We start from the raw sequence: 15,359 nt of genomic DNA on the forward strand, positions 1-15,359 counted from the left end.
CAGTTCTATATCCACCAAGTGGCCCATCCATCAAATCCATGTCCCTCCAATTTGGAGATAAGGATGTTGTGTGGTACAGTGTCAATTGCACAAGTCCAGGTAGATGACATCAATTGCTCTGCCCCTATCCACCAATGCTGTAGCCCAGTCATAGGAGGTCACCAGATTTGTCAGGCACGATTTCCCCTTTGTAAGGCTTGTTTCACTTAGTTTTATAAATAATCTTGCAGTGTACTGATTGTCTAGTTTACTAATTTTCAACACCCGTGTATTGCTGCTGAACCTGGAGTTGAGATCAGAAACTGCTTGGTGGAGTACAAGAACTGAACAGCAGTCAAGTTGAATCAAGCCACAGATGTCTCTGCTTGAGTTTCATATTCTTGTTTCAGAAGGTCTTTTCAAGCATGGCAGAAAAATACAACTATGTTCTTTCCTTACTTCAACTGCTGGATAAATCCTGTGAGGCCTTCGTAATTCTATCTGGATCCCCAGGAGGCTATTAGTTGTAGGGAAAAAACACCCACAGTATTTAAGAAAATGAATCATTTTAAATTAGTGTAATGATTCTGTCAGCTGTGTCTGATGCGGTGTGATGCCTCTCTTAACGAACTGTTGCACTGTGGCCAAGGGGAGTCCTGGAGTTGCAGTTTGTTTGCTGGTCCTCCCTGGGAGTGGTCCCTTCCAGGGCAGCAGCCTCTTGGGAGGAGGCTTTGCACTTCTTTGCTGCAGGTTTTGCCTTGACTTGCACTTCCCATCATTCCCAGCCTTGTTCATGCCCCACTGAAGTAAAGTTTGGCAACATCTGTTCCTTTAACCCTGTGAGTTTTGAATCTTGGTTCAGTGCAAAACAAGCACGTGGCATGTGGCTTAATGTCATGGACGGGGGCCAAGTGGATAGATTGCAAATCTGCTTAATTTGTGTTCCCTCATTTCAGTGTTGTTTCTGATCTGCTGACAGACACTGGGCTGACACAAAAGTCTTTTTACCTGTCTCTGCTAATTTTATTTATGTATAAAATAGAGTTTTTTTTTTAAGAGTATCAGGAAAGAGTCTTGTAGGTTCTTTCAGCTGAAGAAGGATTGGAAAACTCCTTAATATTAAAAGACAAGAAGTCTTCATGTCTGGTTTGCCTGGCACTGTGCATTTGCTTGTCAAATCCTGACTAGTTTCACTCAGGAAGTATTTTATGGTGCCGGATGATAATGTGTGTCCCCCAGTACTAATTTCTTAGAACGACAGCAGTGTTTTTCATGTTTTCCTGGACCCATGGTATCTGAAATGTTGACTTCTGTGTCAAATCTAGAGGATGGAGTAAGGAGAGAACTGTTACACTACCAGTTATGTCCAGGTGGTTAAGGAGGTGGCCTGCTGATCCCTTGTGCTCTGCAAGTGCGAGTTCAAATCCCACCCTTGGCATGAAAGAAGACTTTGGCACTGACTTCTTTTTTAGCATCCAAAGGAAGGCAATGAAGATGATGAAGGGCCTTGAGGGGAAAGCTGTATGAAGAAGTAGGTGAGATCACTTGGTCTGTTCAACCTGGACTGAGGGGAGATCTCATTGCAGTTACAACTTCCTCATGAGGGGAAGAGGAGAGGCAGGCAATGATCTCTTTGTGATGACCAGTGACAGGACCCGAGGGGATGGCCTGAAGTTGTGTCAGGGGAGGTTTAGGTTGGATATTAGAAAAAGGTTCTTCACCCAGAGCGTGACTGGGCTCTGGAAAAGGCTCCCCAGGGAAGTGGTCACAGCACCAAGCCTGACAGAGTTCAAGAGGTGTTTGGATGATACTCTCAGGCACTCTTGGGGATGGTCCTGTGCAGGGCTAAGAATTGGACTTGGTGATCCTTGTGGGTCCCTTCCAACTCAGCATATTCTGTGATTCTGTGATCTTTAGTGACTCTTCCAAGGTGTTAAAAACTAAAAGAATCATCTTATCTCTTGAAGTACTCTTACATAAATAAAGATTGAGATGCAGCAATGAATTGTAACAAACATTTAAAAATGCAAAGAGCACTATTTGCTCATACACTTCCTTCCTCCCTCATCACATCAAACAGAACAATTGCCCCCTTATCTGCAATCTTTATTATCTTAATTGGTTGCCTATACTTTGCAGATACATTTTTCTCATGCTCTTTTGTGCTTTTATAAACAGTTGCCAACTGAACCTAAACTCTCTTCACCCTTGATTTTGGAGTAACAGGCACTGTTCTTAAGCAAGCATAAGCAGAATGTGAAGATTCTGACTTTTCAAGAAGATTTTATACTTGCATTTCTGAAAGTGCACCGTACCACAGAAACACTATTAAAAGTATACATTCAGATAGTTCTGGGTGTATTTTTTTTTTTTAATATTATTTTTCAGAGACTTGATTAGAAAAAAAATTGTATGCACTTGTTACATTTCTATTTGGTCATACATTTTAAGGTAATTGTGGGATTTCATTAAATATCCTTGAAGTTTTAACTTTATGGAGGTTACGGATTAATGATGAAACCCTTCAGGGCCAAATACATTGAATTCTGCTGGCACAACTATTCAAGTCAGGCTGAAAAGTGCAGTGGTTATTTCCAACCATTAAACCTAATAAACCATCTTAAAGCCAGAGTGGGTTGTTTAAACCTGCATTCAGCCATCTCTAAGGATTTTTGCAGGAGAAAGTAGTTTTGCTTTACTAGTCCTGATATTGCAGTGTATTTGAAATGCCTCTCAGTGACATTATATCAAGAACGTCCTGACTCAGTTAAGGTTAAAAAAACCCCACGTGTCAGGGTATTTGTTAGTGATTTACAATTGCTGTCTTCCCTAGCTGCACTTAATTCCACACCTTACCAAACTGTCTGTCTTTCAAGTGGTTTTCTGATACTGAGTTTGTATCTCAGAGAATTGGCCAATCTGGGAAACAGTCTTCAGAAGCTCACAGTTGTGGTTTATTTTTCATGTTAGCTGAATTGCACAATTTGCTTATTGCATAAGTTGGTAGGGTTTTTCTTTCATTTCTGAAAAATACCATATTGCAGTAATTTTTGATGTGCAGCAAAAAATTGACATTTAATAAATCTTCTTTGTAAGAAGCAATGTGGTTAAGGCTCATAGCTTACAAAAGCAGAATAATTTATTAAGTTATAAAATGCTATAGAGAACACTTGAGAAAGGTTAATGTCAAAATAAACAGAACTCTTATTGGTAAAATAAAAATACTTAAATTTATAATGAAGTGGTTGAATATCTGAGAAATACAGATTACCAGGAGACTAAAACTCATCTGAAATATAATGATACCAGACAAGTTGAAAAGCAGTGGCACTGAAAATTGCAGAATGTGTTGATTTTTTTTTTTATTGTTATGTTTTGTGTTTTACTTTGTCTGTATTTATTTGAATTCTACTGGTTTTCTGGGTTGTTTTGTTTTTCTTTTTTTATCGTCTTCCCCTGATGGCAGATCAAATACAGAATTAAACCTTGCTCTTCCAAAGGAAATACAAGAAAAGAGGGCAACGTTTCACTTATATGGTCAATTGATGGACCTGACTTTGCTTTGGAAAAAGGGTGTTCTGTCTCTTCTGTATTAGTGAAGAAAATTTATGCTCTGCTTGTCTTGGCTTCCTCGAATGCTATTTATTACTTAAAGGTAGTAAACAGTGCTAATATTAAGGGGAAACCAAACTCATTTACCAAAGTGTTTGATACAAACATGTGGAGTTTTTGAGTGACTGCACTGTTGTCTGTGTTCCCGTTGCCTCTCATAATTGGTGAAGTGCAGTGCTTTCAGCTTGCACAGCGGTTGTCTTTTCTTTGCAGTCCACAAGACTGCAGCTCTTCTGAGCTTTGGTTTGCATGGTGCTACTTACAGTTTGTTAAAGGCTGTGAAATTATGCTCCCTGAGTTCAGAGAAGCATGTTGTGTTACAATGCTTTTGGGGAGGAAAGGGGAGAACAGGGAATGTGTTGATCATTAGACTATGGACCATGCCCAGTGTTCTGACATTAAGTCAGCATGAAATTGTAAGAATGTACTCATGTATTCAAAACCGTCTTTGAAATAATCATCATTCTATTATTCTGGAAAAATTTAAGTGCTTTCTGGAAGGTAGCTCCTGTGTCTATAATCATATGAGGCTTTTAATTTTTTCCTTCAGTTTTGTGGGGATATGTATTGCTGGCTTTGTAGGCATATGACATGTAGCCAAAAAACTTTCTGGCATATATGAAATTACACCATGGCTCCAGATTTGAAATAATGTAGAAATTTGTGTCTCCTAAGATAAGTTTTTGGAGGTTTTGCTGAGCATCATCTCATGCTTTAATGAGGTACAAAATGCACTGAAGAGTGGGCATGAGATCTGGCATCTGCAGCTCTTTTGACCTTGGTGGACCTGATATGATGCACTTGTGCTGTGAATGCATCACAGAATCATAGAATCATTTAGCTTGGAGAAGACTCCTAAGATCATTGAGTCCAACCTTTGATCAATCACCACGCTGTCAACTAGATCATAGCACTAATTGCTGCATCCTGTCATTTCCTGAACACCTCCAGGGATGGGGACTCCACCACCTCTCTGGGAAGCCTGGTCCAGTGTTTAACAACCCTTTCCGTGAAGAAATTCGTCGTGATGTCCAGCCTGAACTTCTCTGGCACAGCTTGAGGCTGTGTCCATCCTCGATTCTTTATGATACTTGACACTCACAGGAAGTTACAAAACCTCCTGTTGGTTTATTTGATTTTAATCAGAGACTTTGTTTCCCCAAAGGCTATGAATGAAACATAAAGACTTTTTCGAGTTAAATAGCAGTAACTCTTTTCCTTGATCATACTTTTAAAAATTAAGGCAATTACTTAAGAAAGATTGAAATTATTAGAACTTTGGAAACACTTAGTCTTAATAAAAGTCATAGTTACTTTAAACTAAAAGAGGTTGTTCTTACAGATGATGTCATCTAAACATAATCTACTTTTTTCACCTACTCCTTTCTACTAAGTGGATTTTTAAGTTGTTACTGTTTCCAAATGAAGGAAAGTACGTACTTAATCCACACTTCCTGTTCAACATTGCAGTTTTAGTGCATTGATATTGCACCTGTAGCTCTACGTTAAAGAATTAAAGTGAGACTGGGTTGAATTGAGTGCAGATTAGTTCCTTTATTGTATTTTGTTTGAATGCATGAAATCTATACCTGTTTGCACTGAATCTACCTCACCTTCTACCATGATGCCTCTTATGGTATTACATTGACATTCCTTCTCTGTAGAGGAGACTCCTGAGCAAATTCTTGGGGAAGAGCTGTTTCATCTATTCATAGACTTGAAGGTGTACTAGATTTTCTACTTGTAAAGACCTTTTTGGTTCGTTTTCTTTTTACTTTTAAATTCCTTGTTTCGGAACTAACGCAAATCAAGAAATTTCTCTCAGCAGGGACAAGATGTAGACATAAAAAGATTCAGTAGGAGTTCCAGAAATATAAAGAGCTGAACTAGCTATTTCATAGAAGAAGAAATTATTCCAGTTTTGGTGTTCTAGATAGGCAGCCATTCTCAACATAAAATAGGTGCCATTATCACAAGTTACTTTTACTGATCTGTTCTAAGATATAGTGCCTAATAGCTAAGGTACCCAGAGGAACGAGTTAGCAAAAATGTTTGCAGATATTGGGAGAACTGATCAAGCTGTTACCAAAGAGATGATAACATTCCTGGCTGTAACAGAGATGAAGGATGAAGGGAGCTTGACAAATGTTCAGACATTCACACTAAACTGATTATATATGTTAGAATTGTCCTGTGGGTTTTGGCAGCATTGTAATTGGGGATTTGAAAGTGATTACCTTGCTGAATTCAAATGTTGAGCTGAGCACAGGAAGGAATACAGTCTGCTGCAGCTCTGTGTCCTTTGTGTAGTTCAGACTTGGCCTTTGCCTTATCTGTGCAGGTAGCTGGTACTGTTAGCAGTAGGAATTCCAGATGTGGGGTTTTTGACAGAAAAGTGAATAGTTTTCTATATGTAGGCTACTTTATATAGTATTTTCAAAGCTTGGACATTGATACAAACTTTTTTGATGATTTTTGATGTGCCTTCAGGTTTTTTCCCAAATAGCTGTTCAGTAAATATTCTTATTAGGAAAATTCCATACAAGCACTCACTTCTTAAGAACAACTGACTGCTGCACATGAACAGCACTTGAGATATTCAAAAGCCCCATGTGGCTCAGGAGTTCTGAACTGTCATCATCTGAGCTATGCATTTGATCCTTTTACTTGCAGTGTACATATACAGGCGAGAGAACCCACATTCTTTTATTTAAATACAAATTTGAGAGTGTTTATCCTCAGCAGGAGATTTCAGGATCACTTCTGTTATTGAAACTAACATTTGTATGTATTGTGTTTATAGAAAGGAGATTAGATTGATTCTCCACCCCACCCCCTCTCTGCTTTTCTCTCGCTGTCTTCATTAGCTTGTTGTCGGTTTGCAGCAAACCTCCTGGGGTATCTGTAGGCAGCACAATGCATTATGAACAGATGCCCAAATTAGCTCGTGTATTAGAAGCATGAGCATGTAGCTGTGCTATCATGCCACTCCATCCAGATCAATTCGTATATAAAAGGCCCCCACATTTACAGTAAAATCTAGCCATTCTGCATTAGCAAAGTTGTATGCCTTCATTTGTTTAAGCTTCTAATAATTCTGCCTATTTAGAAACCAGGATAGGTTCTTCAGCTTCTTTTAAGGAGAAAAAACTTCATCCTGGAAAAGGTACAGCTAATGTGCAGAGAGGGTGACAAGAGATTGCTTATTCAGATTTCCCTACAAAACAGGAGACATAAATTTTAAGTGGCATTGTGAAACAAAAGGAAGACTTTTTTCTTCCATGAAGCATATTTAAACTAGAAAGCTTACTGTGAGTTTGTGGACACTGACATTGTGATGCATATAAACCTTAGTAAGGCAAATTGATAGAATTATCATATATCAATGGTTGTTGAACACAGAAATGCCATCTCTGGCTCAGGAGATCCCTGGGCCACAGAATGCTGAGAGCTGTACCACTGGATGCTGCATTGCTTGCCAGTGGTCAGTAGCTTCAAACTTGAGTTTCCAAACCATGTCCTGGGTAGAGTTGCTGATTGATTTTTTTTTTTTTTTAATAATGATTGTCCTGATGATATGCCTTCTCTGATGTTGCATTTTCTGTAGCTGTTTACAGTGCCAGGTTTCTGTTGTATTTACTATGCATCAGGCCATATCAAAGGATAGTTTTTTACATTTCTGCAGCAGAAACCACTGAATTGGAGCCTTCCCCAGAGGTAACATAAACACAATATTATTAAAAAGCTGCATAAAACCAAGTTCAGTTTTTCATCACAAGGGCAAAATACAAAATTAATGGTTATTTTAACTAATATAACTTTATAATGTTTGAAGTGTCCTGATTTCATTTATTACAGATTTTTTTGATTATATTTTTAACTGTTGAATAGAAGCAAAACCCCTTGAAATAGTTGTACCTGTACCTCTCAGTCTGTTGAAATAATGGCACTTTAAGTCCAGAATAAAAAGTTTAAAAATTGCTTTTGCAGCCGAGAGGACCTGATTTCAATTATGGTAGATAATATCTAGAATCAATAATAGCTTCTGGTCATCTGTTAGGAGGAAAAGAACAACAATGTCCGCCTCATTAGTTCTTATATGCAGATCTCCAGTTATTTCAGGCATAAAACTTTTAAGAATATAACCCCAAGCAAAACTTTGAAATGGGCCAGCCACTCCTGTTACCAGCTAATCAATTCCTTTTCTATCAGAGCATCTTGTTCCCTGTTTCCTGCCAAAAGCAGTCCCTCTGACATGGTGTTTCCACCTTTCAAATCTGATTTTCTAGTGTGTACTTAGCACATTTCTGTGTGGTTCATATGCCACCTCTGGTGGTTGAGGAATCATGACTTAGGATATTGAACTGGAGTCTACTTTTTACTCAAGCATTTTGCATGTGGAATATGGCCAAACAATAATTAATTGTTAAGGTAATTAGCGTTCTTTAACCTCGCATCCTATCCCCGCTCCTCTGTCTTCAGTTGAAGGACTGATTTTTATTATGTGAAAACTAAGTCTGCTTTTGTGATAAAAATGCTTATTTTTGAACTTTGAGTAGTTGCTGTAGATATTACTTCTATTGATCACTTTATATATGGGAGTGTGTGTCCTGCTACTCAACCAGAACTGCATGTACTGTGTGTCTCCTTTTGTTGTGTTGACCTTAATTTTTAACTTGAGACAAGGGCATCGTGTCACAATGCACCCTTTTATGTGGAGACATTTTCATCTTGTACACAAAAAGTCAAGCCAGAGGTGAAACTAGCTTGTTCTTGGTGAGGCTCAAATTATCTTTTTAATACTAACTCTCATGTAATGCTTGAATGCACTAGGTGGAATTTGAAAAATATCTTGTTTTAGTTTTTCGAACAACAAGGCTATCTGTGCTCTAGGTGAGCAGAAGGTGAGTTCCTGCACCAAAAAAACCCACTTAGCTTAGGCTTTAATGAAGACCTTGGGCTTGGATGGATCTGTTTTATAAGCCAGTCACTTTCATATGTAAAACTGTCCAACAGTGAGCACATACAACCACAGACTTGAATGAGAGCACAAAGATGAATTTTCTTTTGATAAGCTGAACTTAGGAGCAAAGCAACCCAAAACCAAAGTTGCTTTAATATTGCGTGTCACTGTAGTTCTTACCATGTGATTTCACTTTCTGTGTAGATTAGGTTTTTTGTGTCCTGTGTTGTTGTCTTGCTTTCCTATTCTCTGTCTACCCTTTGGCAGAAAGGAACTATTTAATAATGCCAACTGGCTGCAGTATTTGAACTCAATTTCTAAAATATTTCTGAAGACATATCCTGCTGCAAACTTTTATTGTGGGTTTACGTATTTCTCCTGTGGCTGAGAGGTGATTGAAGAGGACATCAATCACTGCTCCTGCACTTGAAAAGGACATTTATATGACCTTCAGGTACTACAATAACAAAAAATACATCCAGATGTAAGTCTTTTGATACTTAGCTTTGTGGGGACATGCATGTTTATGGTGCATCCGCAGAGAGTGGAGGTATTGGTAGATGATCTGTCTTCTGAGTGGATTTCTCTCCTCCTGTCCATCTTCCTTTTCTAAGGTCACTGGTGTCCAGTTGCAATGAAAGAGAGAGAAAGTGATAATCACAACAGCTATTTTGTTGAAGAAATTGTAGAATTACAGTGGTGCATATATGATGCATATGGGTCAATGAATGCTGTATATATAAAAAGTTCAGCTCTATTGGTATAAATATGTACTGCTTTCAATTTAGGTTGGGAACACCTTCAGCCACAGTCACCGCAGAGTGATTAATTATGTACTTAACTACTACTAGAAAAAAGAATTAAGGAGCATCTGCACAGTGTTGCAGAATAATGCGGTCATCGGAGAAAAGGGCAAGAGGTTCAGTACATGAAATCTGTATCGTGGCTTGGTTAAGAAGCCTGTGTCCTAGCTGAACCACCAAACCCTAGGACCTTCTCTGGTGGAACTGCAGCTACCTCCACCATGACTTTCTCGTTATCCTCCCTGTAGTCTACTTATGTATACACACCACAGATAAACTAAAAAGGCATGAATCACAGAATGTCTTCACAGAAGGGACTTTAAAGATCATCTAGTTCCAACCCCCTTGCTGTGGGCAGGGTCACCTTCCACCTAGACTAAGTTACTCAGAGCTCCATCCAACCTGGCCTTAAACACTTCCAGGGATGGAGCATCCACAGCTTCTCTGGGCAACCAGTTCCAGGTGCCTTACCACACTCACAGTAAAGAATTTTTTTCTAATATCTAATCTAAATCTACCCTCCTTCAATTTGAAGCCATTACACCTTGTCCTAATACTATATGCCCTTGTAAATAGTCTATTACTACATCAGCCGATTCCCTCAGGACTCTGGAATGCATCTCATAGGGTCTGATAGACATTCAGGTTCCTCAGGTGCTCATGAATGTCGTCTTTACTTACAGTGGGAGTCCCAGTCCTCATGCTCCTCCAGTCCTCATGCTCCTGTCCATTCCCTCAAGAGGTCTGGGAAGAGAGGCTGCCATTGAATACTGAGACAAAAAAAGTTGTTGAGTACCTCAGGTTTCTCATCCACTGTTACCAGTTGTTATAATAGTTGCTATAATAGCCACCTTCTGTCTGGGTCCCAGTTCTGTAGCATGACTTGATTAATAGAAATTTAGCTGTGTGGTATAAGTTTATCTGTGGGTTCTGGTGTTTTGCTTTAAATTCTCTGGTGCTCTGCAGTGCTCTTGATTTTACTTTGAGTGACGTTGCTAAGGACCACAGGCTACCTGTTTTGAGCCTGACCTTACTGCAAGACCTCTGTAAGAATCCAGCTAGAGTTTTTCAAGTGTATCAGATGAATGTGCTGGCGAAGATGTACAGGTGATGGCCTCATTTCTTTCTTTCTTTTTTTGATACTCTGCAGGCCAGCCTTCTAGAAGATATTTCAAGGTATAATTTTGTTCTTCTATACATGTTCTAAAATAATTGCTGTCTATTTTTTACACCGTGTCAGATTTCAAACCTCTCTTTGTCCTAAAGATATTTTTTAAACTTCTCTTTAAAAAAAGAAAAGATTTCTAACAGCTTCAGTAACTATGTAATAAAAATTGAATGTCACAGCAAAGTCAGATCATAACAACATGATACGATATATTGGCTCTTAAGGAGAAAATTACTGTATTTTTTTATCTCATGGAGTTTGGAAATAAGACATCTCACAAATATACTTTGAGTTTGGGTTGGTTTTGCATGCTTCTTCAGTTAATTATTTTTTTTTTTCAGTGGCTGTAGGTGCTATTTTGGCAGGCTTCATAATCCAGTTTTGCTGGTTGCAAGCTAGAAAGGTGATTATAATGACTCCTGTCATTGCAGTGCAGGGAATTGAGATATACAATGTATTGATATTTGGGGACTTTTGTTTTTATTTTCATCTGTTATTGGTTAATAAACTGTTTTAATTTTCAGATCTTTGTATAAGAATTCATTGAAAACTTCTTGGTTTTCAACTCTCAGACAAACTTTAACAATGTACAAATGCCGTCTTGCAACTAACCTGCTTAAAAGTGTATATCTGGTCATGGTGTAGGAATGAAAGTAGCTCTTTTTATTGCATAGTGCTTATTTCAGGGTATTCAGTTCTGTGTAAATAACGTGGACGGCAGGAGGAGCACCAAATTTAATAGAAATTGATTCAGTACACATGCTTGCGGAGGGAAGAGGCCAGCTGACCCAAACTAACCAGAGTGATATTCCATACCACATGATGTCAGCTCAGATACAGAAGCTAAGTAGAGGAGGAGAAAGGGGGGCATTAGTTGTTTGCAATATTTCTCCTCTGCTCAACTGCTGAAGCCCTACTTCTCAGGAAGTGGCCAAACATCACTTGCTAATCAGAAGTAGAGAATAAACTTTATAATTTTCCTCTTCACTTGTGCATGTGCAAACTTTTGCTTTTGCTTTAGTAAACTGCCTTATTTCAACCTTTGAGTCATTTTCCATTTTATTCTCTCTCCCTAGTCCAACTGGGAGGGGGAATGATAGAACAGCTTGGTGGGCACCTGCTGCTCTAGCCAAGGTCAATGGATTATAGCACACGTTAATGGGTTTTTAGCATTTGTAGGAATGAGCATTTGAAGTGGCTTTTGAGTATTCTATTTTGATTCTGAGTGAAAAAAACAGCTGGCTATTGTTTTAGCACTAGCAATATAAGACTTGAAATTTGGGAACATCACTGCTTTGATGGATGTTTTGTTTCTGAAGCATGTTTCATCTCCAGCAAAGGAAGCCCATTTCTGTAGCTCTTGTCCCAGCCTGAGCTCATGACCTCCCTTCACTGGCTTTGGCAAGGCTGGAGGGGAAACTGTGTGTGCACTTAACGTATTGGAGTGAACAACACTGGTCTCCACTCCCTAACTATTTCCTCTCGTTTGGTGTTGTGTGGAGTGCTGGGTCTATAGCATCTGTGAAGTGAATATGAAATAAGATTTTTTCTTTCATGGCATGTGAGTGATATAGATGGCAACAAAAATATTGGCACATATTGGCACTTCCAGCTTGCAAAATTCTGAGGTCTGACATGTGTTAGTGTAAGCATGTGGAATAAAACACTTTGTGTCCTTTGGGGTTCTTATGGTCTAGCTAACAGTGTTCTCCAGTACAAGCTTTCCATTCATGTATGGTAGCACTGTGAGTGTTTAGGTTTTTTCCCAAGTCCTGAATTTTAAATTTTGCTCTCATAGAAGTGGCTTAACCTCTGATTCTTTCCACAGCTTATTGAATTTTAGTAAGCTTGTTTGTTCTAACACATAACTTCCCTGAGTAATACACTATTTTTGTTAACAATAGGAATAATAATTTATATTTTAATTTGTGAATAATTGAAACTTATCATCTTTTTCAGTAATAGCTGGTTTTCGAGGGACAGTCCCACATGGCCTGTCACTGGAGATTGGAGACACCGTTCAAATATTAGAGAAATGCGATGGTGAGTTCACAGGCTGGAATTCTAGGGATAATTAAGTTTCATATACTGGTGGTTTGAACCCCATTACTATTAATTTATTTTCTTAAATTAACACATTTTAAAAGTCAGTAATGTAACACATTTTGGGCTCCCAATTTTTTTTCACAATTCCAGTTAGCTCTAATCTCTATAATAATTAATTTGCAGTTCATTTATTTTTATTTAATCTCTCCATTTAATAAACTTATATAGAGTGTAAGAATTATAACAGTAAGGAGTTCTCATTGTGATTCTTCTGCTTTCTTGGTATTTCTGAGGGAAGCCTGGCTGTCATTGACACTATCAAATTAATTCAAAGTCACAAGTTTAAGTCTTTAAGCAGTGGCAGCATTCTATTTTGCATCTGTTCTGAGGTAGAGAATGGAAATATAATTTTAACAAATGTCTGTTTCTAGTATAAGAGAAATAAAGTTGCTTTTTTATTTTCCATAATCTGCCTCCTTAACACATAAGGCTTGTCTGTCAATTTGATTTTTTTTAGCATTTGGGATTATATAGGTATTTTTTTGTTTCATACCAGGATTATTTATGGATAGTCTTGTAAGAAATGTTGTTTTAGAAGGCATAGGATCTATTCTTTCCAATCAGGTATATTATAAATATTGTATAGTAATGTGGTTGATAAATTTAGAACATGAAGTCCAAAAATGATTTCTAGATGTTTACAGCTAGTACAAAACCATTTTGGTTTTGACTGGTACAGTGTCCAATGCAGAATATACTTGGGTTACATTGGTAGAAACATTAGGTGTACAAACTTGAAGAGTAATTCCTGAAATGGTGTGAATGTAGTCATCCGAATATGAACTTGTTTAAATGAAATACCTTTCACTGTATGGAAGGTCTTTTAGATGAGTGCAGTCTGACAGCACTGTGGAATTGTCATATCTGTTCAAAAGGGAAAGATGAAATCTGTTTTACATATGGAAATGATGTGCATACTCTAAAAAGCAAAATGTTCTTTATTCTCAGGATGGTACAGAGGATTTGCCTTAAAAAACCCGAACGTTAAGGTAAAGGTCAATTGCGGTCTTGCATTCTTTGGCAAAAATGTATATTTACTTTTTAAGAGTTTATAGTCTGCATGTAAGTATATGATATTTACTCTTAAGGGAAAAATAGGGCTTAGTGTTAAGTATATTATTGATATTGCTTTAATTAGATTTGGACATGGATTACCCTTCTGAAATGCTTCTGTGTTTTAGAATGATACACTTTACAAACCCAAGACTTGAGTGAATTTTCTTTCGTTTCTGATTTTTCGATTTTCAACTTGAAGAAAGTTAAGTTGAAGGGAAAAGACTACTGAAAAAAGAAATTGTAAATACTGTTGGAGAAGTTGATTAAACTGTACCCATTTTTCTTGATGCTATGAATTAATTTAGAGCAGCCAGTGGAGACAGCTAGTTTCTAGGAGCCACATGTACAGTATCAATTGAATAAAAGATATGTGTTGTCATGTAAAATACATGGTTCATTTTATTTTCTTTTGATGTGTAGTCTTTGATTTCCATAGTAGCATAGCTGATAGTACTCAAAACCAGACTTACATTGATTTATTTTTCTGCATTCAGATATGAAAAGTTACGAAATTTGTATTTCAGTGTCTGTGTTGAATTTGTTTTAAGCTTTTTCTGTCTTATGTGTCTATTTTCTTAATCTGTCCTGTTGTCTTGCCTCTGAGACTGTAAAGATTTTGTTTTTCACGGGAAAGAAAGATCTTAAATCATCTCTTGATCCTTTAACTTGCATTGTAAGCTTTGTTCTTCTTTTTCTCTCTTCATTTCCAAGACTCTTCAGCAAAATAAGGCACATATACTTTAATTTCAGAAGTATCTTGGGGCTCATGTCAAGTCACTGGCCTTTTGTACTAAGGCCTGCAGTCTCTGCTCACATAAATTTCCTTGCTTTTATATGGAAGGCCGATGTGAAAAATAAATTTAGCCTCAGAGCCTAATCTGATGTTTATTACTTTGACCTCATTGATGTATATTACAACTTGATTTATGAAGCATGAGCAGCTGTGGTTTGTTATTGCATCTTCTGTGTCTTTTGTTGCAATTCTTACCACATGCTTGCTGTCAGACTTGCTTTGTGGTCTGTCAAATGTGCGATAGAAGTTATGAATAGGTTTTCTAAACATGACTTGATGTGTGAAGAGATGAGATGTATATTTTTTGCTTTCCTAGTGTGAATGCAAACAGTTTTCTGAATTGGATTTTTGAAGGGACTCTCTCTGAAAGTAAAATAATAAGAACACCTTGTAGCTCTTCTTGTTATTGGTATTGCTCTGTCAAGATTCCTGCCTTGTTATTTTGCCAGCTTTGACACTCAAAGAAATTATCTGTGGCAGCTGGTCTGCAGTAAGTGTGCATATGCAGCCATCCTGTTTTCTGGCATATTGTTACACCTGCAAAGCTGTATGTCTTACTGTCCTTGGGAGATGCTCTCCTGAACTGCTTTGCATTACAGAGGAGTAAGAGCATTTACAAGGGCAGTTGCCCCTACAAAGTAGATGTGTTTTTTTCGAAGGTCCAATAGCTGTGTTAAAAGAAAATGGGACACCATCATCACAAAGGAAAGCTGAATGAAGCTGTGCTTATTATGAAGAGAACATATATGTATTTTCCCTCACTGCATGAGCTGTGGTGTATTATGTTCCCAGGCAGAAGCTTGAAGCTGACTTGCTTTATTTTGCGTATTCTGATTTATGAAGGTTAGTGTGCTGTAAGAGCAGTATGACCATTGCAGC

The 15,359-nt window shown here is 37.8% G+C and overlaps 1 protein-coding gene across 4 annotated transcripts in view; it reads left to right on the top strand.

The window, feature by feature from the left end:
• DOCK4 (dedicator of cytokinesis 4) overlaps positions 1–15,359 on the top strand; it is a 241,377-nt gene that overhangs the window by 78,996 nt on the left and 147,022 nt on the right. For all 4 annotated transcript variants that reach the window (XM_050324050.1, XM_050324052.1, XM_050324051.1 and 1 more), the window contains exons 2-3: positions 12,485–12,568; positions 13,580–13,620. In XM_050324050.1, the coding sequence (XP_050180007.1) occupies positions 12,485–12,568; positions 13,580–13,620 (125 nt within the window). The remainder of the gene's footprint in view (positions 1–12,484; positions 12,569–13,579; positions 13,621–15,359) is intronic.

The sequence above is a fragment of the Myiozetetes cayanensis genome, unplaced genomic scaffold (assembly GCF_022539395.1).
Source record: "Myiozetetes cayanensis isolate MyiCay16 unplaced genomic scaffold, myiCay2020 scf3, whole genome shotgun sequence".
Lineage (NCBI taxonomy): Eukaryota > Metazoa > Chordata > Aves > Passeriformes > Tyrannidae > Myiozetetes > Myiozetetes cayanensis.